Below are 27,503 nucleotides of genomic sequence, written 5' to 3' on the forward strand. Positions count from 1 at the left end.
AATGTTCCATTCACACCAGGCTTGTGTTATTTCTACTGGGAAATCTAAGAGACGAACGGAGCCTGCAGTGTAGCAATGCAGTCAGCCTAAATGGCAGAACGCTGGTGCTGCTGAATATTTAAATGGCTGTCAACTACTTGTTACTTTGGGAAAAGGTTTAAAAAAAAAAAAAAACAAAACCAAAAACACACACAAAAACCAACAAACCAACACCCTCTGTGTGTTTTTGGTTGTTTTTCCTCATGACTACAAAATTAGTTCATCAGTGGGCAACATAAAGAGGGACCCGGAGCAGAAGGAAGGTTTGGTCAATGGCTGCTGTAAGGTTATTTTTCCTGTTAGTCACCAGCTAGAATCTGGTCCAATTGCTTATGTATGACCTGTTCTGTCACAGGTGGCTGATGGCTTGTGCTAAATCAGTCTGTGGGAAATGGGTCTTGGTACAGTTTCCTTGGATTGGGTCTGTCTACTTCATTGACAGTCACTGCAACAAGGCTCTCGTGCAGTCGTGATGTTATTCCCCTTTCTTTAACTTGACCCAAGTTCATCTCCCCCAGGATCAAGACTTTAGCTCATGAATTTTAAGGTTATTCTAAATTTCTCTGCCATTCCCTGACCTTGGCTGTCCTTTCTGGATCCTCCCCACCACCTAACCTTCTCAATGACAGGTTGAACGTGTATCACAATGTTCCTGTTCTCTTTCATTTCAGATGTAGCCTTTAGACTTGAGCTGAAAGTCACATCTCTGAGTGAGGCTGCTTTTTGTGACTGCTAGGAAGGGCAGTGATTTTTATAACCACACTGAGTTGAATTAATTAAAATGATAGGTTTCAAGTCTCTGCTTTGTAAGTCAGAGAGGAAAATGGAGACTTTGAGATTGTGACATCTGTTCAACAGTTGCTAGTTTTCTTTGTAGGTGGCTTGAGGGAATCTCTTTGATCTGGCATGACATCCAGGACGTGTTTTACAGTGCTAAAGGCTGTTGCAAGTAAGCAAGATTTGCATGGGTGTGCTCAAATGTGCATGCAGGGAGAAGACGAGCCAGGTTGAAATTACAGTCTGCAGCTGCCTTAAAGACAACAGCAGAAATAAGCGGATGCAATTTGTTACTTTTGCACTGCTGCCAAGATTACAGCAGAATGCTGTCAGCAAAGGCAACAGCAGCAAACTCGCTTTTGCCAACTGTTCTGCATCTTGAGAGAACGTGCTGATTGATGAAGCTGAATGAGCTAAGCTATTTTGCAGCATGTATGATCCTTTCCTCAGATCCAGGCCCTTAATGACCTTATTGGTATTGTGCTGATTGTGTACCATCGTAACAACACGCCCTCCTGTGCAGGGAAGCAGCTCTGGAACTCCACCCACAGCAATGCTCTCATGTTCTGGGAGCTCCATCACACGAAGTAACGTGTGTATATTCACCTCGATAGCAAAATAAACCAACCAGAAGGAAGGTAACTCAAAATACTGAAATACGTGAGGCACCAGATAGGAACAGAAACCACTTAAGTTGGATCTTGGCCAGGTTTGGATGGTGCTTTGGGCAACGTGATCAAATGGAAGGTATCTGTGGTAAAGGGTTGGAATGAAACGTTCCTTAAGGTCCCTTCCAACCCAAACCAGTCTGTGATTCTGTGATCTTAAAGGGGATCTGCTTGCACTGCTGATCTGTGGCTGATTGAATGATGCAGTGGCAGAGATGCATTTTTCTAGCAATGTAATTAAATGAGGAATCTGCACAACACACAAAGAAGCAGCTGATGACCTTGCCAAACCTCCTGGGTGCCCAAATGTTGAACTAGAGTTGCTCTTCAATACTCCAAAACCAAATTTGGGCTAGAGGCCTCTGAAGTACTGAACCTGCTCAATTTAATTTAAAGTCCATTAAGGATGTTAACTTGCACATTCAAAATCAAACAGTGGTGTTTAAACTGTGTTGACTGCCATTAATTTCTAGAGCAATGTATCACTTTTAGCCATTACTGCATCACTTTTCCTTGGGGGGGACTCTCTTTTAGCAGCCTGTAATATTAACAATTCTAAGATTTCCAGGATGAGTTTACTCTAATTTTAATAAAAGGCCTCAAAGGAAGGGTCAGTGAACTGTAAGAAATCAATCTTTCATAAGCAGTCTTTGGTTCTCATTGAAATATTTATGAATGATAAAGCTATCTTGACAAGGCAGAGTTCAGCCTCAGAGGCCACTTGTGACAACATGGCAAGGTTTCATAACGGACAATTTGTATAATTAAAGCAAGAATGTAGAATGAAAACAGAAGGAGATGTGTCCGTTTCATTAGATGAGTCTTCAAGGAGTAGTAATGTGATCTGACTGCATTGCAAGAGGCTGTTGTTGAATTAAGCCTAATAAAGGCTTCTCGAAAAACATAGCTGGGAACAAGTGAATGAAATCATGTCTTTTGAGTCCCAGTTGCAGTGAATTTTCTTCATGAGTCTCTTAAAGCTTAGTCCAGCTGTGTAAATGTGTGTAATGGGATAGGTCAACAATTCTTCCTGTTCCAGCTCACAATCGCTTGGCCCTGAAGCATGACATTAAATGCATTTTGCTTTGTATAAAGGAAAAAAATAAATTACAGATAATAGCTTTAAAATCTCCTCCGTATTTAAAAATGTTTTTTTTTGTCCACTGGCTCCCACAGATTAAATACAAACTGCCTATGGTATTCAGCATCAGAAAACACTTGAGAGGCAAATAAATACCGAAAAGTCAACTACATTTAATCACCCACTGGAAAAACCAATGCTGTAGTATGAGTACTGTACTTGGAGCTGCTTTTCTCTTTGTGTTTCCTGTTTTGCACAGGATTCTGTTCTTTTCCTGTGAAAATCCATTCAGTTTAACCAGAGATGGTAGCTTGTTGGTGTAGCCATCCCCAGCTGTAGGCTTCCATGTGCAGCAGCAGGAACTGATGGATCTGTTGGACGTTGGGTGCCATGCTTGGAAGTGAGGGAAGGAAGGGAAGTTTGGGACAGAGTTGCTGCACAGATGTGCCTTTAGAGTTCCCAGTTGTGATGCCAAGAGTTGTTATCAGCAGATAAATGGCCGCAGCGACTACTTTGCCCACAGCAACTATTTTGGTGCATTAACTTCTATTTGCAATGGGATTTAACGTCTGATTGAAGGTTTAATTTACTGGTAAAATTCACGGGAAAATGTTTGTCATTTAAACAATGCAATCTCATGCCTTTGTCTTCTAATCCAGTCAATAGCGTGCCTTGAAGTAGGAGGCTGTTTTTTCCTGTTTAGTAGGCAACTGAGTGAAGTGGTGCTCAGCACTCAGCATACACTTGCTGTTTGGCATTGAGGTATTACTATTTCTGTTCTCAGGAAGGGCATCAACAGCACGTCTCAGGTATTTCAGCAGGTTTGACAGGGAACACAGAGATGGAGTGGTACATAAAGGCTATCTCCAAAGCCATCTTTTGTTCTTCCCATCACACCTCTTCAGCAATGCAGGGCACTGAATGCTCCTGCTTTTCCTCCGGGCCTTAGGGAGCAGCTGTTTGCAGCTGCTGTGCATTGGTAGGGAGCCCAAAAAGCTGCTCTGTCCACACTTAAGCTTTGGCATTTGGGTTGCTAAATAAAAGAAGGTGTAATGTCTGTAAGTAGAAGTGCATATCTTCAATTACTAGTGTTTTTTTTTTCTTATTTAAGTGGCAGTGTTCATAAAGACTGCTGGAATCAACGTGTAAGGGGTAGAAGGAGAAAGCCAGATAAACTGCATTATAAAACACAGTCTGCAGCATGACAGGAATACATTAATTTAGAGTAAAATTAGCAACTGTCTGCTAACAGAATAATGAATAGCTGTGAAGTTTTATCACATTCAGAAAATAAAATGAAAGGAAAAGCACTAATTGTGTTTGTTATTTCAGAACCTCACCACTATTGTGAGGAAAACTAAATGTGAACAAAGCAATAATGTGCCTCGTGTTCTTGGCAACTGGCACAAATGCTGGTTATCCGTTGCCATTATTTCAACAGATCTCATCTAAATTAAATGAGAAAAAGAGAGAATGAAAGAGCCATTTCAGATCAGACAAAACTATTTCCTTCCTAAGCTGTTTAACAACAGTCCTTCCAGGGGCTTACGTTGCACTTCTGCTTGGTTCTCCTCTTTATGTGGGGATGGATATGCTGCTAATTTATTTCTGAACTCATGCTATTGCTTAATTCTTTTTTTTTTTGTAGTTGTAGGGTACAGATTATCTGATTTCTTTTTTTTTTTAAATGATGAATTTTCATTTTTTCATGTGTTGTGCTGATCCAAATGCCTTCTGCTATTCTGTCTGTGACTTGTATGACTTATAATGGCCGTGCCATTACCTCATCCCAAGGCATAATGGCAAGGGAAGGAATCTGTCTGCTGCTGCAACAGGATGAGATCTGTAAATGTTAAGAAAGAAATGTTCCACAGTGATTTTATTCTGAAGAGTCATTCTATGACTTAGAAATGAATCTGTTAGGTTGTTCTTCCTTTCACTGTGTCCCTCTGAAGGGACCATGTTCCTTACTTAGCCAGATAAACACTGCCATAATCCTCACATCATTGGGATGACCTGCACAGTTCTTAAGGAAGTGTATTGCTCCAGAATTGAGTGTTCACAACACCTGGAACGTGATTGATTTCAGTTACTGGGCCAGAAGTGCCCTTCCAAATCACCACTGCTTAAGGGCTCTGCTCGGGAAAATACAGACACCAATCATTCCCCAAAATAAAAAGGTCAACTTGTATTGAATTAGTTCATTTACAGAACTCTGTGGAATTAGCAGTGCACTCTTAAATTGCTTCTTGATTGAGGACTTTTGCCTCATTAATCCCAAACAACCTAGGAATGCCATTAAAGCCTAATAGAATAATGAGACTTCAGAGGCTGTGCACACATACTGTACTAAAGGCAGCCACGGGCTGCTTAGTGATGCTGAAATGCACAGCCAACATCAGTGCTGTAAAGTGCATCACTGTAATAGAAATCCCATCCCCTGCTTTGGCCACGACTCAGAGGCTCAAGTGTGAAGTCCCATCCAAATACCCACAGCAGTACTTCTGCAAGCACATTCAGACAGCTCTGGTAGATGGTTCTGGCAGAAATAATGCATTATTTTCCTGTTGTTTACGATGAGTTATTTTCACTTTTTAATTTTTCCTTTCTTTCCCTTTTAAGAAACGCCAAGGCCTACGCCAGGCCAAGGCCTACGCCAGGCCAAGGCCTACGCCAGGCCAAGGCCTACGCCAGGCCAAGGCCTACGCCAGGCCAAACTTTGGTTTTGCTGTTGTTGGTTGCCTCTCTTTGCTGCTGTCCATATGCTGTTATCCCAGCTCTCTGACCACACAGAGGGTTGTGGCTGAATGCAAAGCTTTTGCAGATTGCTGTGGTTCCATAATGCTCTGTTATTTCTTCATGTTGTTTTGCAATAGTTTGCTCCTCCCCTTTTGTCTCCCCTTCTGCTTGCTGTTCCCTCCCCATCCCTTTCTCTTGGCTGTTCAGGCATCAGCACTTCACCCAAATGTTGCACCTGGTTTGCATGTAGAAACAGCAAACGGTGTCATTTTATTGCTCTCAGCTTCATCTTTCCTCGTCCGTCTTTGGAGACGCTGTTTGTGTCTGGAGCTGCATGTGCAAATTACACTATAAACCCTTCAGCTTCGGGAGGAGGTTTTTTTTTTTTTATCTGCTCTGTAAAATACCTCAGAAAAATTTCTGGCGCTGTTATGAATAATAATGAGAATAACGAGGCAATTTCCCTCGTTAATGGTGAAAAAAATCCTGAAAGCATTGGGAAGAATGAGGGGAATTACTGACTGCTGCTTGCTACTTCCTCACAGCCAGCAGGAGCTTTCACTTGGCTTGTCAGCAGTAAGGAAGAGCACTGTCTCTTCCCATTTATTTTCCCCCTCCTGCTCTTCTGTGGCATCAGCACAGCTACTCTGCCTCCCTGTATGTCTTCACAGGTAACACCTCCTGTTTTTTTTTTTATTATTTTTTTATTATTATTATTAATGCCAAAAGACATTTTCAGCCCTGCAGGAGACAGGCAGCATTACCGTCTGGTCTCATGTTGAGTTATTAATTTATCCAAAAATTTCAATTTCAGATAGCCTGAGGTTAGTCTCCTGCATTGGCACCCCCTCCTCATTCCAGAAGTGTCCCCAGCAATAACCTTTGCCTGCCTCATTACTTTTTTGCATGCATAATAGCACCATATTCTGTAGGATTAAAATAAGGAGGGGTAAAACGGTGCACAGTTGTCTGGGATATTTTATGATGGCTCACTCACTCATCCAGAAAAATGACATTCTGTTCCACGTGTTACTTTTGCTTCCAGAAATTATAATGGAAAATTCATTTTTTTTTTTTAAAGCCCATCACCCATTTTGGTACACATCTGTAATCTCTGTTCTGCAGGGTTTTAATGAGGCTGATATTTGCAAAGATCTTTCTCCAAGTGTATTAGATGGCAGAGGGCTTTGAGCAGGAAGAGTAATTAGTGAAGGACAAAATGCAAGGAGAAAACAGAGCACCTTTTTTCTAAGTCACATTTTAATTGAATTTGTATGCAGCAAAACTGTTAAGTTCTCTTTCCCCATAAATATTAAGCACAGAGGTTTCACGACTCTGTATTACAGCCCCATAAATTAGTTTGATCATAACACCTTGTTTAAACAACCGTTGCTTCCTAGAAAAGTTTGTAAATCAAACCTAGGCTTTAATGTACTTTCCTTCCTTTGAATTTTAATGGTATTGGTGTTTCCATAAAACCAGGTCTCTACTTCTTCCTGCTCAGTGCTGTTTGCCTGAATGCCTCTCTACGTGAAATAGGGATAAAGAAACTGAAGGCTCAGCTTTTGAAAGTGCTCATCACCCACAAACAGGATGATGTTGTTACTCAAAAACCTCAGTTTTTAATTAGCACCTCAAAAAAAAGTCAGGTTTCTCAACAGCTGCGTGTCCCCGTAACTCTCAAATGTGAGAGGAATTGCTGGTGTGTTTCAATGATGCATCTCTGGGGAAGACCTGGATGTAGTGCACACCTCAGGGCTGTTGGTGAGCACTGTGCTGTCGTTTGGTGGGGGGGGAAAAAGAGTGGTTTCAAGGTGTGTTTGCATCTTCCTCATTGAGCTGCTTTGTGAAGTAGTGGTGTGACTGTGAGAATGAAAATGCCACGATTCCCTGTGGGCTCTTATTTCTGGGATGTCCCTCTCAACATTAGGAAAGCATTATAGAACGAAGTATAAAACATAAGGAAGGAGTGGAAGGAAACTGTAGCTGCTCCTAAAACCACGGACTTGAGAATCTGTGTCACCCTTCAAATCACATGCAGTGCTGACTGCCTCTAATTACACACAGCACTTCAATAGCCTTCTCAGCCTCTTATTAGCTGTTGAATCACATCAGTGAGGTACCACGTTGGTACCCAGAGCTGAAGGTTCTGGCAGTGATGAACCCAGGATGTGTGGTCAGCAGATTCTGTGTCAGACAGATCCGTGTAGCTCAGTGGCTGTGGCACTGCTTTGCCTCTTTCCTTTTTTCTTCCTCTTTGACTGCAGCATCACTGCTTTCTGGGCGGTCACTGCTCCTTTCTGCTTTCACAACTCCTATAGTGGGCACTGTGCCACGTTTTTCCATGGTGCTGTCCTCAGATGCCTTCAATCTGAGCTGTGCTCCACTGACTCTCTGTGCTGTTTGGGTTTTGGCTTGAAAGGAAAAGCAGTGCAGCCTTCAAAGCCTCGTGAGGACAGGAGTTGGGGGGTATCTGAGAGGGCACTGTAATGCTTACAGCTGATGGAATTGTGTTATGGAGCAGCAGAGAGGAGAGCTGCTGGAGAATACTCCATATGTGGGTTTTGGGCCCAGTCCTGCAGTCAGTGAGTTCTTCTGGAATGTAGGTTTATCTGGAAGGAGTGTTTTAATGGAGAAGTATTTTTGTGTTTTGTTTTAGAGCTGTCCAGAAATTCCTATATGAGACTTTTGTAAAGGATTTAGAGATGTTAACCTCAAATAGTTTGCTATGGTGCTCCCTGTGTGTCACCTCCCAGCTGCTCAGCAGCAGCTCTTACAGAGCTAAGGGGGCTGTCTGAACATGGGGGTGTATCCATTAAATAGAATGCCAGGTCTGGTCCTCTGTGTGAGTCATTAATTATATTACATTCAAAAATCTAACATAGCTGCAAAAACTGAGCTTGCTTAATAATGCAGAGTATGATTCTACTTCTTGACTTCACTAACGGCAGCTCTGTGCCGTAGGGAATAATGGTTTTAACGCTTGCAGAGGTATTTACTTCTGTTGTGATGGCAGAGGTGCTCCCAGCCCTTTCTGCTTTCACTGGGATGCTGCAAAGCATTGAATAATCAAATAGGTCATTTCTGCTCAAGCGCTCTAATTTATTGTCCCTCCGAATCCGGGTTTTCACAATGTTAATGAAAAAAAACTACCTTTCACACCAGCTCTTGCCATTCCATTTTATGACCTTATTAAATCTTGCACTTACTTATCATGCAGTGACAATTACCGGAGTGTAGGACAGAACTCCTTCTTTGCATCAGCAGTGGCATGTTGGCTTTTTCCTGTCAGCAGCACAGGCTGTGAGTGATTTACACCAAATGAGCCGTCCTGAGAGAGATCTTTGCACTCCTGACAGGATTATATAGCGAGAGAAAGGCCATTAACCAATACAAAGGGATAAGCAGAAGGGAGAAGGCAGGTGAGGAATGGGGAAGTAAATCTCCAGATCTGTCACTTCATAATAAAATAACCTTCATGTTAAGATTTAATGAGCTGCTTCTCCACTAAAGAGGGATTAAAATGCTGTCATCCTGCATATCCCAGGGATTTTTTGGCATGGTTTGTATCTGCATCCCAAGGCAAAATAGGGTGTGTGTGTGTGATACACACTTCCCAGTGCACAGCCCGTTATTGTGAGCAGCCTGGAACAGAAATGTGGTGTCTGCAGGCAGAGCAGAGCTCACACTCTCCTTACACTGATAGAGTAAGACTAGAAGACCTCAGTAAATGATGTTTTATTTCTATATAATGCCACAAACCAGTGTTACTTTTTTACCCCTATCATGAAAACTTCTTAGCTGCTGCACTGGTGTCATTTAGTTACAATTCATCCACCCTCCTCATTAATTCTGCAAAGTGATGCTTGTAATGGGCATGAGTGAGAAGTGAGGGACAGCTTTCCAGATTTCTGGGGCAGTGGTGCTTCCAAAAGCACAAAGTTCCTGAAAGTTTTAATTAAACTGGGCAGAAGTGTATGGAAATGATGTCTTCCCTTCTGCTGTGGGAGGAATGATGGCATATGGGCACCAACTCCAGCAGCATGGCAGTAGCTGGGATTGTTTCCTTGTGGTTTTTCTTCTCCATGAATGAAGATTGCTGTGGGACTGAGGCTTTGACCACTGCTTGGGTTTGAGTCTGACAGTGGCTGCTGTTACTTATTAAATAAAAGTAACATGGGGAAAAATAAAAAGGAACAAAAATATGATATGGGAAGATAGCCTTGAGGTTGAGGTAAAGAATAGAGGGAGCCCCAGCTCCATAAAATCAAACATCTCACCAGTAGAAGGGGAGGGGGGGGGGGATATAACCAACCAAGCCAAAAAGCACAAGGCTGCTCAGCAGAGGACAGATTGGGATTTATTCCATTCAGTTTCAATCAGCCCATGATGTTTGTCACCAGCAGTTCTCTCCGTTGCTGCCTCCTGTCGCAACAGAAGGGTTTGAGGATTTGAGTAAGCAGCCAAATGGCCTTAAAACTAAACAAAAACATGCAGGAAGAGAATCCATTTCTCTCCCAGTTTTCTTTTTTTTCTCTATCCATCCAAAAACTGCTCCTCCTGGGTTCTGTATGAGCTTTATCAGTGCTGAGAGAACATCTTCTGCTCTGTCTGGGGAGAGTTGATGTCACTGTGACCCATTCAGGTCTCTGCGTTGCTCCTCGCAGGTTCTGTTCTTGTTCCCAGTTCTGAGACAGAACAGAGCTGAATGGGAGACAACCATACACAGTGTGCATTGAGCTGAAGCGTGCTCCCACTCCTCAAGGGAGCTTCTGTGTGTTAGAAGGCCTGATGATGCTCCTTATATTGTGTGCTTGCCCTCAAATAGCCTTTGTTCTGTAGGAGGGCATAGGAAAGGAAGTCAGAGTTGTTGGGTGTTTGCATTTCAGTTCAGACGTCCAGGCTTCTTCCAGTGGTAGGTGTGATGTTCCAGCAGTGTCACCTTGCTTGCAGAGACCCATCAATGTTCTTATACTTGACGTTCATCCGTGTTCCAAACAGGCATCTGTGAGCAGCACATGTTTTAATAAGCCCTAGTCCTATGAAAATCCTCATGTATGTACAAGATGAAGGTGAATGAGAGTAATTATCAACTCAATCAGTTAAGATTACTTCTGGACTCTAGCAGGTGGGAGATAATGACTCTTGCTGGCTTCACAAGCTGGCTGTTCAGAAAAGTAGGAATTAAGTTTCAGTCTGGTAACAGATTTACCTGGTTGGTAACACTGAGGTTCTTTGCTAATCTGGCTTTGTCTGGAAGCAACAGGGGAGTGCTTGCATTTGCACGATGTCTGAAGAAGCCATTTGTAGAAATATGAAGATTTATATTGTATGTGTGTATGTATATATATATATATATAAAAAATAAGGACTCTGCCAGATTCAATGTTCCCTTGGGCTCTGCACTGTGGGCTTTGTGCTGTAGGTGCAGATGGGGAGGGGAAAAAAAGGAGTAAGCAAGCAGAGGGAAGATGTCCAGGCACAGTGCAGATAGGAGAGACAGACAGGAGTATTTTCAGATGCTGCCTCCAGCCAGGATTCGATGTTTGGCACTCAAGTTTCATTTGTGAAATGTAGGGGCAGTGCTTTGGGAACACACAACAGTTGATCCCTTGTATTCTTGTTCCTTCTCCCTCTGTGTTCTTTTTGGATGGAACGCCTCGTGTGTCTCATGTTGTTCTGTTCAATAACCCAGGTCTTCTTTTTATGGATTGTTTAACAATGAGTTTGGGAGCATCTGCAGCTCCATCAAACCAAGCACGTTTGTTATTGACCCTGTGGGTCCTGGTGTAACTAACTAAATTTTCACCTCATTAGGAAATGAAGATACGAGAAGCAGAGTTTCTGTTATGCCCTAAGAACCACGCTTTCAAGGTGCAATAGGCACTGGATTTAATTGTGAACAAAAGGTAGCTGCAGAGCTCTCCTGAACAAAGCCTTTCTTTCTATGTGGAAATTGAGCTGGGAAAAAGCTTTGGATGCTATGAGGAACTCCTCGTAGCAACGTACGTTATTTCTCTGCAAACATAATTGATCTTGAGTAATTTCACAATGAACGTCTAAGGCAGTTAATTGGAGAGATGTATTTTTTATAAAAGGTGACCATTACATTGCATGGTGTAGGTTGTCCCAGGAGATAAGTGAAATGACTGTGATGGAATGTTTGAAATGTGTCTTGATTTATAAAAGCTTGTCTTAGCATCTCATGATAGTAACTATGTAGTAATGATATCTTTTATAACACTGCACTTAATGTTTTTGCCATATCCACGTTCTCATTTTGTCAGGCTAATGTATTTGTAGCTGATACTTAATTGCGTGCATTAATGTGGCAGCCGGATCTGGAGAGTGGATCAAATGAATCTAGAAAAGAGGTATATATTGTGCCAAACGGAATGCTGGAAGTTTCGTTTCTCCTTTTTTGACTTTATGTAAACATAGCATCTGGTTACAATGACTGCAGTAAGGATTGTAAGGGGGTATCCTTAGTAAGTAAGGCTGGCAGTGCACAGCAATGCAGAGGTCGTGGTGGTTCAGTCTGAGGGTTTCTGCTGGCAGGACCCAGAGCTCTGTTTTCCAGCTATTTCCAGTCTTTGAAGAGATCTAAAGTTATGAGCCTTTATGAAGACAGGCTGAGGGAGCTGGGATTGCTCAGCCTGGAGAAAAGAAGGCTGTGGGGTGACCTCACTGCAGCCTTTCAGTACCTAAAGGGAGCCTACAAACAGGAGGGGAATCAAGTCTTTGAAAGGGTAGATAACAGCAGGACAAGGGGAAATGGTTTGAAGTTGAGGGAGGGAAGATTGAGGTTGGATGTCAGGGGGAAGTTATTTGCTGTGAGAGTGGTGAGGTGCTGGAACAGCTGCCCAGAGAGGCTGTGGATGCCCCGTCCATCCCTGGAGGTGTTCAAGGCCAGGTTGGATGGGGCCCTGGGCAGCCTGGGCTGCTCTGAAATGTGGAGGTTGGTGGCCTGGCGTGTGGCAGGGGGTTGGGGCTTCTTGATCCTTGAAGACCCTTCCAACCCAGGCGATGCTATGATGCTATGATGCTATGATGCTATGATGCTATGATGCTATGATGCTATGATGCTATGATGCTATGATGCTATGATGCTATGATGCTATGATGCTATGATGCTATGATGCTATGATGCTATGATGCTATGATGCTATGATGCTATGATGCTATGATGCTATGACTCTGTACAGAGAGGATTAACTGAGAAATGAGTTATCAGCTGGTGCTTCTTAGTGAAGGGTGTTACAAACCAAAAGATTACATTTGCATAATAAATGGGTGAGAACTCATTGCTGTGTTTCCAGTGTGATGGGATTGGAGGCACAGCCACTTGTTGAGAATAACAAATAGGAGCATCTGTGTTTTGGAGGTCAGCCTTGGCAGGATCTCCTATCCTGCACAAAACAGCATAGATGTTGGTTTTGCAGTGCAAAGGACAAAAACTTCCTTGTCCTAGATGAGGATGTGTGATTTAAAATAATCCACTGCAGTGCCTTCTTTAGTTGCCTGCACATATGTACAAGTTTTAAGTTAGAATGTAATTTGCATTGTTTGGGTTGGAGCTCAGATGGGTGTGAAAGCAAAAAGATATTCTTGAATTGGTTCACTGCTGGCAGCAGAGGGTAAACTTCAGTTCTGGTTGCGTTCCCTGCAGTGTTTCTGGGCAGTGGTGCACAATACACAGCTGTCCATCACAAACTCCCATACAAAGCCCACTTATCAAACCAGTGATGCTCTCCTATCAGAACGTCTTGTTTTAACACAGAAATCAATGTGCCACTCGGAGCATCATCTGAGATATCAGTAAAAGACTCTTTATTCATAAATAACTGATATGCAGTAATTTATGTCTGTACATTTATTTCCAAAAGGCCATAGCCATACAATTTTTGCAAACTCTACATAAAACATCCAAACTGTCCATTATTACTTCTTCAGTACAATATAACACAGCTGTTTGGCATTACCAAATATATATATGTATATATATTTATATATGTACATGTGCTGAAAAAAGAAGCCAGTGCAGCCTTTTCCTAGGAGTCTTTCCCAAGTATTTTACTGTACAACATTCAGAATTTACATCGATAGAACAAGGCACAGAAAGTGTGGTATGAAGCCAAGGCCATGCTTTTTATTTAATATTTTCTGTCTCTTTCCTATTCCTTCAGCTTCATACTAAAGAAAGCATTCAAACCTCTGCTCCTTTTTCAGTTCTAAACACACTTAAACCATGGGGAGAAGTGGGGGAGGGAAGAATGCTCAGCAGGCTGAGCAAAAGCCAACGTTTCAGAACCTGTTTGTTGCAAAAATGGGGGAGCAGAAGAGAAAAGGGGTCTCATTATAGAGGAATATTATTAATATTTACGTATTTATGGTAGTGTGTGTTTGGGTTAAAGCATTTGCCCCTCGTTTTGCCAAAAGGCTGGTCAGTAATTTTGAAAGTTGGAAATGCAATGGAAAATGTTTGCTTAGCTCTGGTCATGTATCAGTCTCCACAGACTGGCCAGCGTTCTGTTTTGCCTCCTCCAAATTAACAAACTGTGTGCTTTTGAAGTTCTTGTACCCATTTATAAACCGAGATCAGTGGGGATGAATTTGAGCAGGAGGTGGGAGGAGGCAGCTGCGTTTCTGCAGTCACAAGTCGTGTGATGGTGGTTGGTTGTTCCCAAATATATACAAGTAGATTGATGCTGCATGCCCAGCAAGGCACTGTGTTCTGCTTACTGATGTGTTGGGAGATATCTGAGGGTCAGTAATGGTATCTGTCTGCTCTTCAGGTCGAAAGGGGAAAGAATGCATGTAAAAATATTCCTCCCTCCCCCCAATGACTTGAGTGCACGAATAGGGGAAACTGAAAGAACTGTTTGCAAATGAAATCATTGCCATTATGGTAACATTCCACATTTCAGTAAGGGAATTATCTTACGGTTTTTAAACTGCAAAAAACAAAGCTTTGGGCAGTTCTAAGTGAGGATTTGTTAGGAATCTCTCCTGTTCTCTGTATTAGGCACCCCTGTTGTTAGATCCATGTCATCCCCCTCCTGCTGGATCAGAAAAAAACTTACACCAGGCTCGGTGCACAGCACCCTTAACTTCCTATAGTGCTACACGTTTCCTTTTGGGATTGGACAATAAGATTTATATACAGAGACCAGATAACACGGGGGGGGAGTTGACATCTGAAATCTGCAGAAGTACATTCTCAACCAAGGTTATCACACTGGGGCAGACAAACTAAGCAGCTGCTGACGAAACCACGGTTCTACGGTAGGTGAGTGGCTAATCTCATTAATTACAGGACACTACATTACAGATCAGGGATGGGCTGTCTAATCTCCCTATCCCTTGGCTACATTTTCACAAGTGACTTCAGCTCTGGTTACCCTGTAAGGCAAGGAGGCTGCCTATTGAACCCCAGCTCACCTGGATTCCCTTGTAAAGCACAAACCAAGTTAGTCGACACAACTCAACAGCTTATTTAAAAGCAGCTTTGCAATAGCTTGAAAATTACAATACACCCCTACCCACCCGAGCCCCAGACATAAAAGCACTAGTAAAGTTTGTACTATTCACCCCTAATACAAAAAAATATCGTGTCAAATTCCTAAACACTTGTTTTACTTTTGGACAGAACGGTGAAGCTGGATCCTAAGAGGGTTTTCTCCTGTAGCAATGAGTGAAAGATTGGTTCTGTTGTCTGCACTGTGGGCACTGTTAGTATCCAATGATTCTGAGTGATCCTTTAGTCTTAAAGAGGTGGTTCTATTTGTCTGTGGTGGAAAAAAGATTTTTTTTTTTGGTACTGGATATGTTAGAATTGGTAATGAGAGAGAGAAGGATGGATGAGGCTGTGATATCAGAAAATGATTTGTGGTCTTTGCCAGTGGATTGAGGGTTTTTGTTGTTGCTGCTGCAGTTCTTATATACCTGTGCTATACTTGCACTGCTTACAGTCCTGCGTTCATCCAGGAGCCCTGTAAGTTCTTGGCAATTTTAGCTAGGCAATGATTATCTATGCAGGAGAGGAGATCTGTGCATTTTACACACCGCTGTGGAACAGCTGCCAGCCTCTCCCCAAGCAAGAACAGTGCCAAGGGAATCATTTCCCCAGCACGTATCACAGATGAACAACCCACAGAAAACACTTTTTCAGCAGGTTTACCATGAAAGAAGTTCTTGGCCAATGGCATCAACCATCTCTACTGCTGTGTAAGATGTGAGGGTTTCCTGCGTACAGCTCAGCAGAGTAGAGGCTGGAAAAACAAACCTGCAGTTCATTCACAGTTGTTAAGGACTTGGATATGATTCCCTGTTTTCATTCAGTTAATTACTATCTGAAATGGAACGCAGTCCTTTGCTTCAGGTCTATATTTCATAGTCTCAAACCCAGAGGATGATGAGAACTGCCCCAACATTTGTTGCTTGTTTTTGCTGTATCCATGCACAATACTTTTTCTAGGGGGAAATAAGAGCTGGAAATGTTTTAAAACCTACTCATAGAGCTGTCTTTCAAGTGGCATGAAAAGGAATTGACTGCAGGGCAGTGCTAAGGGGGGGCTGGCCAGGAGCCCCTCCTCATGCTCACTGCCTGCAAGACCTGGGGGGGGGAGCAGCTGTTGCCAGGGATAAAAATAATAACAGCAATACTTCTCTGTGCTGTAAGAGAATAGCACTGATATCTTTCCATCTGTTCTAAAATGCCCAATAACATTTTTGTAGGAGTGCATGGTGGTTTTATGGCATTTGCTCTAGTAAATGAACTTAGAATGTAAACCCACGGTGGAAGGCTCTTTCCTTAATGTGAACTACAGGGCTGCAAAAGCAGTGTTGCAAAGCTGGAAATGAGCTTTGTGACACTGCGGTTCTGGTAAAAGCTGTGCAATGTGTCACTTTGGTGGAGAAAGAATTGGTTCAAGTCATTTTTAAAAATATGAGTCTTCAAGGGGTCACAGCACAGAACTATCTGGGAGTGTTTGGGAAGATGGAAAATAGAGCAAGGCTGTGTCACCATGGCAGCTCAGTGGGACATCCAGTGTTGCAGCACTGCAGTTCTCTCTGCTGCCTTTTGGTTTGCAAGGAGGCCTTCTGTTGAGTTACTGTTCAAAAGTCATAATTTATTAAAGAGAGGAAAAGAAATCAGATTTGGATTTCTGGCCCCTAATCCTGCATTGGGAGCTCCTTTACACGGCTGGGTTTGGGATCAAATGACAGAAACACAGATCTCAAAGAAAAAAATATAACGTGGATGTTAAAAATATGCTCCTGGAATGTTAAGATTGCACATCCTTGTCAACATATCTATTTATATAAAATTTACATACTAATTCTAACTTACTCTGACAGAACACTGTATTGCAGAGCATCCTTGCAGCAGCCTTTAGTGGGGAGAAAAGCTGTGTTTTAATGTGAAATAGAGAAATTAAAGCATCATTTAACATCTCCTGTTGTATTGCCTTGCTGTCTGTTATGGTAACAAAACCCATTTGTGGCTGCTTTGTTAAATGGCAGCAGAGGCATTTCCCCCCCCAAATGTTAACATTTCTCTCTCTAAAACTGGGACAGCACAGGAAGAAGGGAGGAGAACTGGTGCAAGCCTCTATAATTAAAAGTGCTAAGTTTTATTAATATCATCCCATGACGCTAACATAAAACAACAGAAAGGGAGCGTCTGAAAAGCAGCAGATATCTAAGCTACAAGAAATGCAAAGTTCCCAAGAGTGGGAGAAAATGGAACAGGGAAGTCTGACTTAAATACTTGTTGTCTGATTGCTGCCCACTATGACCAGCGTCATCAGGGAGAACAATTTCCTCTCTACAGAAAATGTTTGTGGTATGATGTGCTTTTTTTCTTGTCACCTCTCATGCTTATCTTTTAAACTATATGGTTTTTTTTCCTCCCCATTTTATTTCATCCTCATTTTATTTTCTGGATGTTCAGGCAATTGCATCCTCTCTGATGATGCTGGAGTGATTTGCACTGCAAAGTCAGTTGCTGTATCCTAGGAGTGCTGCACACTCTCGCAGCTGTTTCTTGTGGTTTTATGCTCTAGCAAGATTCCTCATCCTCTGTGATTGATACTGAGCATGTGAATGGTGAGAAATGGAGGGTTTGAGGCTGTTCTCCTATCGGGTAGCAGCAGTGGGCTGACTGAAAAAGTCCTTTAATACTGAACTCATTTCTTAGACCACTTCCCTAGACTTTCAGTCACAATTAGAGATACTGTAAGGCTAAAAGGATGTTTTGTATGGCAGATCCTATACAACACAGCAGTACAGCCAGGTCAATATAAGTTAGAAATGTAGGCTAGAAGTCCAGCTCCTGTTTCAAATTTCTTTCCACTGAGATAAATGCACTAGAATAATATTTAAACAACTAAAGGTCGTGAAAACAGTACTAGGTTAGAAGTCAGTTCTCAATGTAGATTCACAAAAGGAAGGTCAGCAGCAAAGAAGCAGCTTTGGCATAACTGAACAAAAACCAGGAAACAGAATAACAATTCTCTATTGAGCAAAAAAAAAAAAAAAAAGCAAAATTGAAATCTTACCTCAGGCCCAAAACTCAACAGCTTCTGTTCCAGCATTTAAAAAAAAAAAACAGACATTTTTTTCAGGGCAGACTTCATGGGAGTTGGGGTTGGATGTGGATTTTGGTATCATTCCTGATCCCTTCCATCTGCATGTTTGGTGCACACAGACTGGACAGGTCTGGCATCTCTCTGCTGCCCAAATACGAGGCAGGCAGAGCTGGATGGTTTTTCACATCTATACTCCAGTCCAGGATGTAAACACTGCATGCTTCCTGAGTGAGGTTGTAAGGGCTGAGCTTTGCAGACCTTTCACCCCCACGTGTGGCTTAGATTGTGACAACAAGAGCAGGAGCCACACAGAGCTCTGCAGAACACCACAGCATGCTGTGGCACTGCCAGGGGATGCACTGGGTCTTTGCTGGAGTAGCAAACTGGAGCTACATTGAAAAAACAGCAACCAAATTAAAACTGCAGCCGAGGAGAAGCTGAGAACAATTAACTGCTGGAGAGAGGCTGTAGTGGGTTTCCCAGACAACCGCAGCTCACTAAAATTCTGTTGCTTTTCTTTTGATGTCATTTGCTATTTTTTTTGTTTTTTATATTCATGATGTTTTGTCCAATACAAAATAAGTTTCTGGGGAGAGGAATGGAAGTCGCTACAAATATAATTCAAAGACAGAACCATGTGCTGCTGAGAGAAGTGACAGCTTGCTGCCAGCTAAGCTGGTATTTTTGTCCCAGTCTTAAATATGCTTTGCAGCAGTGATGGGTTCCCATTGCAAACAGGAGTGCTGATGTCAGACTGCATGAAATACTAACATTTAAAAAATGGTTGGGGAAGTCCAAGTGTTTGTAAGTCTGCCTGCACAGCCTGCTGAGCTGGGAAAGCCATGAAATTGGCCATCTCAAATCAACAAGAGCAAGCAAAATCCCAGCCAGAGCTGTTGATTGTACTGTTCAGATCTGGGATCCCAGATGAAGAAATGATTTTGGATCATTATGGATTTCCCCACTAAGTACCTGCCCTGTCATGCTGCTCTCAGCCCTGTACGAGTGAGAACACTGGTTGTATTTGGTTTGGTACCAGTTCTGCCAGGATGCTGACTCACAGTGACAGCTTATTTCTTTTTTGGTTCAGTTGAAGTAATAAATTATATTTGCATGAGATGGGTTAAAAAGTGATTAGAACAGAGCATTCACTAGCTCTGTTCCAGGTGTGGTGGTAAATAGACCAAAGGTAGAGCTGGCTGCATTATCTCCTGCACAACATGCAAGCTGTACAAGAAATCAGGCCAATTTCTGGTAGTGATAAGTGGGGGCTATTCTGTTGGTATGAACCTGAAGCAAAATTAAGCTGTGCAGATTGAATTCACCTCCAGCTTTCAGTTCAGTGTAAACTTGCTAAAGCAGGACTAGACATCTGCATTTTATTTGGTGGTTTAAATCCACCCCAAAGCAACAATTTGTGACCTAGTGAAATTCTGCAAGTGGAGAACTTGAGGGCATTGGTCACACGTGCTCACAAACACTGATTGCACAGAGAAGGGCTTTGTTCTGTTTTTTGTTAACAGAACAGGCAGGAGAATCTGCAGCAAGGCTGCATTCATTGAGTGACTTTGTAAAAGGAATCATTTGGATGACACCTGATATCTATTAAATACTTAGACAATCTATTAATTCCTCAAATCTCTGAATAGGTGAAGGTCAGATTTTCAGCTATCCTTTAGCTAAATTACAGCAAATACACAGAGTCAACACGATGCCAGCAAATGGCATTTACATCCACTTTTCAGGTGTGTAAAGTTGGAAACACAGCACAAAGGGGACTCAGGGCCCCAAGAACACAAACCCTTTCACTGAGATTAGCCTCTAGTGGCTCTAAATATCCACTGCTTAGCACTAGGCATTGTATTTTAGTAGGCATTGTATTCTTCTTTAGCATCACTGTTTCCTAAATATAGGATGTCATAATATTTACCTTGCACAGCTCTGTACCTGGCTCCTTCCTGCCCCTGGGAATGATTGATGTGCAGTCTTGTTTTTGAATCTGAAACATGAATTTTAAATGAAAGAGGACTGTAGCACAGGGACAGCTTGTTTTCCTTATTACGGAGATGATTTTTAATAGGGCTTCTTCTGCTCCTCCAACTGAAAATGGCATTGTGGAGACGCATCTGCTTCCTTGGGCAGTGTGCAGAAACCCTTATTTCCTCCCTGCCAAAGAGATTTTCAGGTGTGAAAGTCAGCTGGCCATCGGTTCTTCAATGGAAATGAAGGATTAAAGTCCATTCTGTCTGCTGTAGTTGAAGTCAGGCTCCTCGATCTCAGTTTCTGTCATGTCTGAGATTTTAGAGTGTGTCCTTCCTATTTCCTCCAGGGCACAGGCGAGGGAGTCGAGGTCTCCATCATGTTGGTGTCGAGCTTCCCAGAGGTCCAGAATGACTGCAGATGGGCTGCTTTGTGTGGCAAAATAGGAGAGATTCCTGAGAGGAATAGGGAAAGGTGGAACAGACGGATTAGAATAAAGAAACCTGCAGCAAGATCTAATTGGTGAACAGAGGGAATCCTAATGAACAGTTCATACGTGTATATGTGTGCTGTACAAGTGTAGCTTTGTAGAAGTCTCTTATAGCAAAGCTCCTAACAGTTTCAGAACTATAAAGGAACAGATCCCTGTCCAGAATGAAGACTTAAAGCCAGAATGTCACTCCTTTCAAATGAGACCTCAATGTCAGCAGAACTACAGCTATGGCAGTGCTCCATTTTCTGATTATTATTCTTAAATGGATGGGGGAAATATGATGATGATGTTAATAGACTGCAGTTGGATGAAAGTTGGTGAAGTCGTGATTTTTGCTCTACCCTCTAAATGTTATCATTTCATGTAGGGTTATTTAAACTGAGGACATTCTTTTTCTACCTCTGAATTTGATTGATAAAAATGCATGCTGCACCATCCAGATGCATCCAAGGGAGAATCAGAAGTTAAAGAACTGTCACAAACTCAGTCTTGCACAAACCACTGTAATCTCTATTCTGCACCGTCCTTCAGTTTCCTGAGAAAGCTGAAATTCCTCAGGATTGAAGAGCATGACAATGCATAGCAAACACTGCTAGATAAAGCACAGTGCTGTGACTCACTGCTGCCTGCCTGTAACTTCATTCTCTTCTTTGGTTCAGTTTTGATTTATTGACAAAAGCAACTCGTCAATAGGAAGTTGTTTTGCTTCATCCTCTGTACTCCTGGGCACGTACTGATGGAGGTGGTGACAATCAGAAAATATTTCTGAGTCCACTGCCTTCCCCAGTTCCATTTAGCCAAGTGGGAAATGCAAAATAAGCAGTGAGTTTTCATAGTGCCTTTCAGTTTTAATAATTGTAACCCAACATTCATTTTAGGGATGGCAGCCACACAACAGCTGCTGTGTTCACAGTCATTTCTGAGTCCTTTACTGACCAACTCCCCACAATGGTGGGTTACAACCTGAGCTTAGGAGATAACATCAGGTGGGATGGGTTTATTCAGAGTGGAAGGCAGGTCCTGTTTTCAGTCACTAGCAGTATATAAAGAACATACCAACTACAGTTTATCCTTGAGAGTAAGAAAGGCAATTGCTATTTATGCATCCTTAACACCAGCAAATAAAAAAAAAAAACCCATAACACAACAGCAGCAATTGCATATGTTAATGTTCACCTTTCAAAATTGCTTCCCCTTACCTGCTGATGCTGTTTTTCTGTGCTAGCATCTGCCAGTCTTTGCCTTTGGCATTGGGTGTGTCAAACGTTGCACAGATTCTTTGTCTGATGGAGTATGGGATTTTAAATGCTTTTGCACCCATCTGTGCAGGGAAGTTGCTGTCATCGTGTGCAAAGAAAGCGATGGTTTCTCTTTCATTCTACACAGAAGATAAAAGAAAAGCAGTTTAGTGCAGCACCAGGTTCTGATCTGGAGGTCTGCAGGCCTCTTGTGGTCTTGCAGGCTGCTTGTGGCCAGAGAACACAACAAACTGTGTCTGAGGTCCCCCTGACAGTTTGCAGAGGTGACACCAGAAAACCAAACAGCCAGGAGGGTATTTTTTCTGGTTTGTGAAGAAACTTTCTAAAACATTTAAAAATGGTGCCATTTTCCTTTCAAAGGAGTTTTGTTTATGGTGGAGTTACAAAGTGCAAGAGAGCAGCGACTGGGCAGTTGCATATGCCTACAACACAGACATCTTAATGCTTTAATTTTTATCAGTGGAATCCAGGTCTTTTTTGTGGACTGGGCCTTTTCTGTTCCTATGAAATTATACCAGACTTGTGTAACAGTCCCATTTCCATGCATTACTCGTTTCAGTGCAATGCAGCATAAATATTAAATAACGATGATGCTACAGTCTCTTCATATAACATTTATGACACATTCCAAAAGTCATCCGTGCAGAGTAATAGAGGTGCTGCAGATATATCACAATGTCTGTCAGTTCAAATTAAACCTGCAGAACAATGGTTAAGTTTCATACCCTGCACGTGTGAGATAAGCTGTTGCTACCTGGTTAGTTTGGTGCATCTTAAAGCTGTGAACCATTCAAATACTCAGTTGTTGACTATATTTATTTTACAGTCTAATGATCCCCACTCTTCCCTCACTTTTTCAGAGCCAAGGGAAAGCTCTCTGTGTCAGCACATCTGCTTGAGGACAATTGTGACACTCTGAAGCCTTGTGGACAGGTAGGTCCCCTCTGTTTTTACCTGAATTATGTTTGAGGTTTTCTTATTCACATCTACATTCTCTGTTAGCACACAGACGTAGACCTTTAATGCAAAAGTTTCAGAATACTTAAACAATCAGCAGAGATGCTCACAAGCCTATGAAAGATAAGCATCTTAGTTCTCTTAAGTTCCATAAGTTCTCCTTGCCCTTTGGAGGCAATGCCTGCTTGAACACCATTGCTGTGGCCAAACAGCATCCAGGCAAGCTATTCTTCTTTAAACTCTCAAGATACTCAAGAACTTTCCGCAAGAAAACCATCACCATCATCTCACATACGTATAAATTATTTTTAGTGTTCTAGAATCTCAGTAAATGCTTTGATTTCTGCTGGAAATAAAACTGAATGCTCGTTGCAGTGTTAAAACAGGGCATGAGAAATGCCAGTGAGGTAGAAGAGGCAAAAACAGGACACAGTTTGTCTCATCCTACACAACCTGAGAAAACGAAAAGGAAAGGATGCTTTACCTCGAGGATGGACGTCTGGATCTGTAGGATTTGCTCATGCCCCTTGACTTGCCGGACGCAGATCTTGCAGGACAGCTGTGTGGTTGCAGGAGTGTAACGTTCCAGGGAGAAGGCACAGTGCAGTGGCTTCTGGTTACTGCACCACACACGGGAGAATGGAACCTCCTGGGAGAGAAACAGCCCACCATGATGGTGGAACGAGAGTGAGATGCTGGATCTTCCAAGAGGTAAAGATGATAGGAAAACAGCTGCTGTTTACCCTGGGTGTTCCCTCTGGTTCTTACCATGCTCACCCTTTCTGCTCTATCAGCCCAGTTCTTAAGGGTTCCCCTTACTTACATGGTGGGGAGGATGCCAAGCACTGAGCACCTGCCCCTATAGAATGGCCAGGACAAACAAAGGCACTAACAATTTCTCTGGGCTATGCTGACTGCCACCTGCTATGAACTGCTTTAACTCTGCACTTTTACACGATGCTGATTTGTCTCTTCAAGCCTTGCAATGGGTTTTACTAATCTGAGAAATCATTAACATAAATCTTTCCTCATCGTCGTGTCTGACAATGGTTTCAGTGCATCAGCTCTTTCGGTTGTTCTAGACAACCCAAACTTAAAGCCTTGCTATGTGGGAGAGAAATGAGTAAACACTGCAAGGAGCCACAGCAGAAAACATTTCACTGAGCCAGTGTGAGTTGGTCAGCAGTTTCTGTTAAAAAAACAATCATCATCTTCCTCAGCTGCCATTCAAATGGTACTCAATTATAAAATGCAAATGCTTATTTGGCTTCAATATCAGCATTGTGGCATCGTTCTGCCAGCACAGGATCTGCACGCCCTTCTCTGGAACCTTGAGTCCTTGCTGTGCCCACAGCCTTCCTTAAAGCAAACACAGCCCCAAAGCCTTCAATGATTAGACAACAAATTAAAAGACAGGGCTTTTATAACATGAGTTGAGGCAAAACCTGATTTGTTGTATTAATAGAAAACTTCCATGTCACTACATTGAAGTTTTTTTGTTAAAAATCAAGATGAAAGACATCTGTATTTTAAAACAGCTCATTCTATTTGCCAGCACGTGGCTTATAGTTTCCAGTTAGCAATACATTTGAAATTCATCTTATGTTTTGATTTATACTTTCCTGTTTTCAACAGCCTCTCTAATTAATGTCTTACAGGAAAAATAATTTGCTCTTCATCAGTTCTAAGAATGTGCGTGCTGTAATTTGAACTCCTGACATTTAAATACTGACATATATCCTCTCATTTTCAGCCACGTATTCATAATTATATTGAAATTGGAATGACAAAGATATCAAAAAAACTTTTTCAGTAGCGATAAATTCCACTGGAGGTAATTTAAAAAAGGAAAAGCACAGGCTTGCTTTCTATTAGAAGATACATGTTAAGTATTCTGCTGCATTTGAAATGCTTTGTTCTGTTTTTGACAAAAATGCAATGCATTTTTACAGCATCTCAGAGATTAAAACCACACCGTTCAAAAATAAAAGGGAGAGTTGTCTTGTGTTATATTTGTGCCAGTGGAAATTCTTCTGAATTCTTCTGCAAACAATTAAAATGGGCAATTACCTGACAGGCAGTAAAAGGTTTGATTCTCCAAAGGAAAGGAGGGATATCGAGGACAGATATCTGGAGACTGAAGGTATTCCCTTTGAAATGCAGAAGTTTGGGTTCATCCAGTAATTGTCCTCCTTGGAGCCTTTCATCCAAAACCACTTCCTGCAATGGCAGAGGAGAAAAGAATTCTTTACTATTAGAAACAAATACCAACTGTGATGGAGGTTCATCTTTGTGAAAGGAAATGAGTCCATTACAGCAGTGGAATGTTTCTGTCACCATTTTGTTCTATCACTGGACTTCCAGGGATGCTGTAGGCTCTGTCAGCTCTTTTGCTGTCCTTGGTGATACTTAGGATTATTTTCTTGACTCCCTCAGTATCAATACCAACACACCTTCCCTAGGACTGCAGTAATTGAGAAGGAAACCACAAGGGCATTGCAGCTCATTAATGCCTGTCTGCATATTTCAGTTCCAAGTTGAAGCTGAGCTCTTCCACTGGAAGTTACACTGTGGTTCTACTGAACGTCACAATTGGAGAAACAAGATTATTTTTATACAACTCTAGAAATTGTAGAACATTATAAAATCGTCCATTAAATATTAACTAAAAGCATATAAAAACATAAAAATTATACTTCTTAGAATTTCATTTTTATGAAATGCTATAAAACTGCTACACAATACTAAATGATTACAGCTAGGGCTTATTCATAACCGATGCTGAGTCACTGAACTGTGAACAGATTAGCCAGATTTCCTTTTATATGTTCAACAAATACCTGAAGAAGGAATTTGGGCCTCTGAATTTCAGGCAGATACATCCAGGAAAATACTTCCAGCCCACAAATTGTGTGAATAATATAAGGGGTATAATTACAAAGCTATTGTAAATCTTTAACCATCCTTTCAGTGGCTTTGATTTTATTAGAGCACAAAGATGTGTGTGCTCCATTAAGGTTTGTGTCTTTATTCTGTACAATAGGAAGAGGAAGTAAAAATTTGGTTACAACCGTCTCCATTTCAGCTCTCAAAAGAAAAACACTTTGTTAAAGCTTCTTGATTCACCATGCCTACAATAGCCTGTGAATCTCATTGTTTTGCCTTGGAATGCAAAGTCATACCGATTTTAATTTACACTTGGGGATTTTTTGGTTTAATTGTTTTTTAAAGGAAAAACGCGCAACTATCTTTTTCTACAAGAATTTAATTAGAAGAATACAATCCCTTTCTTCTTGCTCATGTTGTAAAAAGGAGAGGAATCCCTCAAGTGACTGATGACAGCTAAGGGTAATGAGCGTGATAAGGAATATACATCACAGTTCTGAACTGCTGCTGTAGCCCTAGGGATAAAGAAATGTTAATATTCTGTAGGGGAAAAAAAAATAAAAATTAAAACCAAAATATCCATCACGTACCTGAAATGCACAAGGCGTGTTATCCATGCAATACACTCTCAGATTGTAATCCAGAGAATTGCAAGACAGGCAGCCAAAAACCGCTACTTTCAGCTGTCGGATGGCACACTCAGAGATGGGTTCTCCAATAAGTGCATAAGTTCCAAAGCTGTTTAAGAGAATGTGACAGGCATAAGGATCCAGCAGGCAGTAGCAGGAAGTAGTTTCCTCTTCCACAGACATCACTTCCTGCAAAATGAAATTCAAGTTAAAAAAACCAACCAACCAAACAAACAAACGACAACAAAAAAGGCTTTGATAATAGATGTCATGATATCATTGGTTTAACTGTATTCAACTGGAATGCTAAGTTATTCCCAAGAGCCAGCTTCTCATCCTTAAAACTCATGTTGATCTCAAAGAATGAGGAAAAAGAGACTTAACTATGCAAGTGAATAGTCTCCATTTAGCCCTGAATCAGCGAGAGGATTTCTGGCAATACATTGTACAGAATTCAATGCATACAGCATATAATAATGACAATGCCTAAGCAATTTGAGCTTCTTTTTTCAAGTGTTCTTGACTTTCTAATTTTTTTTCCCCCAATGTCAAGGTAAGAAATTACCTTGGAGATTGAAGTCAATAAGCAAACCTTGAACAATAGCAGGTATTTGACATCCTTTCAGAACATCCACTACAGTTGTTTACCTTCATCAAAAAACTACCTAACCCACTCTTTTGTATTTCATGCTTAGTTCTGCATTACAGCATCATTAGATGAGGTATCTGAGCAATCTACAGCCTGGTGTTACACTCCTCATTAATTCTGGGCTGCTTGTAACTGACACTGATGGAGCTGACAGCATATTGAATGAATTTTATGAGGAAAACGAAGCTGAGTTTGAAATGGTTTAAACAAGAGCCACAACAATATGGTGGTTTACAGGAGGAAAAGGATCCACAAGTGCTTTAGTGACTGTTTGTTTTCTTTACGATGCAGGGAATCAAACAGTTCCACCAGGAGCAGTAAAATAAAGCGCTGACCCTTTTCTCTATCTTTCAGTTCAGCACTTGAACAGAATTCAGCTACTTTGAAACAAAAACGCAAAATTTCTCCTTTTAAAACAATAAAAGAGAGAAGATGCTTCCTTTAAAATTGTTCTGATTGTTCTGTCCCTTGCACCATCTTTGGGCAGGAGCTGGCTGATTAACAGCAATCACGTTTTCCATTTATAAAACCTTTCAGTGGGAGCAGAAGGATGAACCTACCTCCCATTTTCCTTGCTGTGTCCTTTTCTTCAAGTGGATATTCCAGTGCTCTGAATTTACTTCTGCACAGTGGGGGATAGTCAAGGCAAATGGAGAGCTGACGGAGACATCAGAAGGGCCACACGTCACTTCTGGTCCCAGGAGGACATCTGGGTCTTCTGGCTGTAGGCTGGGGGTAAATAACAACACCTAA

At 41.7% G+C, this 27,503-nt stretch overlaps 1 protein-coding gene and 1 long non-coding RNA gene across 10 annotated transcripts in view; one reads left to right on the forward strand and one right to left on the reverse strand.

Moving 5' to 3' along the window:
* Nucleotides 1–27,503, forward strand: part of LOC149914815 (uncharacterized) — a 114,673-nt gene that overhangs the window by 42,465 nt on the left and 44,705 nt on the right. For 7 of the 8 annotated variants that reach the window (XR_016460223.1, XR_016460220.1, XR_016460219.1 and 4 more), the window contains exon 2: nt 22,490–22,562. This is a non-coding gene — a long non-coding RNA (uncharacterized LOC149914815). Of the gene's footprint in view, nt 1–22,455; nt 22,563–27,503 lie in introns of all 8 variants that reach the window. The other variant, XR_016460225.1, reaches the window with a different exon arrangement.
* UNC5D (unc-5 netrin receptor D) overlaps nt 13,117–27,503 on the reverse strand; it is a 93,103-nt gene continuing 78,716 nt past the window's right edge. Inside the window, exons 12-17 of one of the 2 annotated variants that reach the window (XM_090125789.1) lie at nt 27,311–27,479; nt 26,063–26,290; nt 24,657–24,806; nt 23,071–23,235; nt 21,570–21,748; nt 13,117–20,332 (exon numbers count right to left, since the gene is read on the reverse strand). In XM_090125789.1, coding sequence (XP_089981915.1) covers nt 20,128–20,332; nt 21,570–21,748; nt 23,071–23,235; nt 24,657–24,806; nt 26,063–26,290; nt 27,311–27,479 — 1,096 coding nt within the window. In that variant the 3' untranslated portion in view covers nt 13,117–20,127. The remainder of the gene's footprint in view (nt 20,333–21,569; nt 21,749–23,070; nt 23,236–24,656; nt 24,807–26,062; nt 26,291–27,310; nt 27,480–27,503) is intronic. The other variant, XM_090125790.1, reaches the window with a different exon arrangement.

This window comes from Phasianus colchicus, chromosome 27 (assembly GCF_987193195.1).
Source record: "Phasianus colchicus chromosome 27, bPhaCol1.hap1.1, whole genome shotgun sequence".
Lineage (NCBI taxonomy): Eukaryota > Metazoa > Chordata > Aves > Galliformes > Phasianidae > Phasianus > Phasianus colchicus.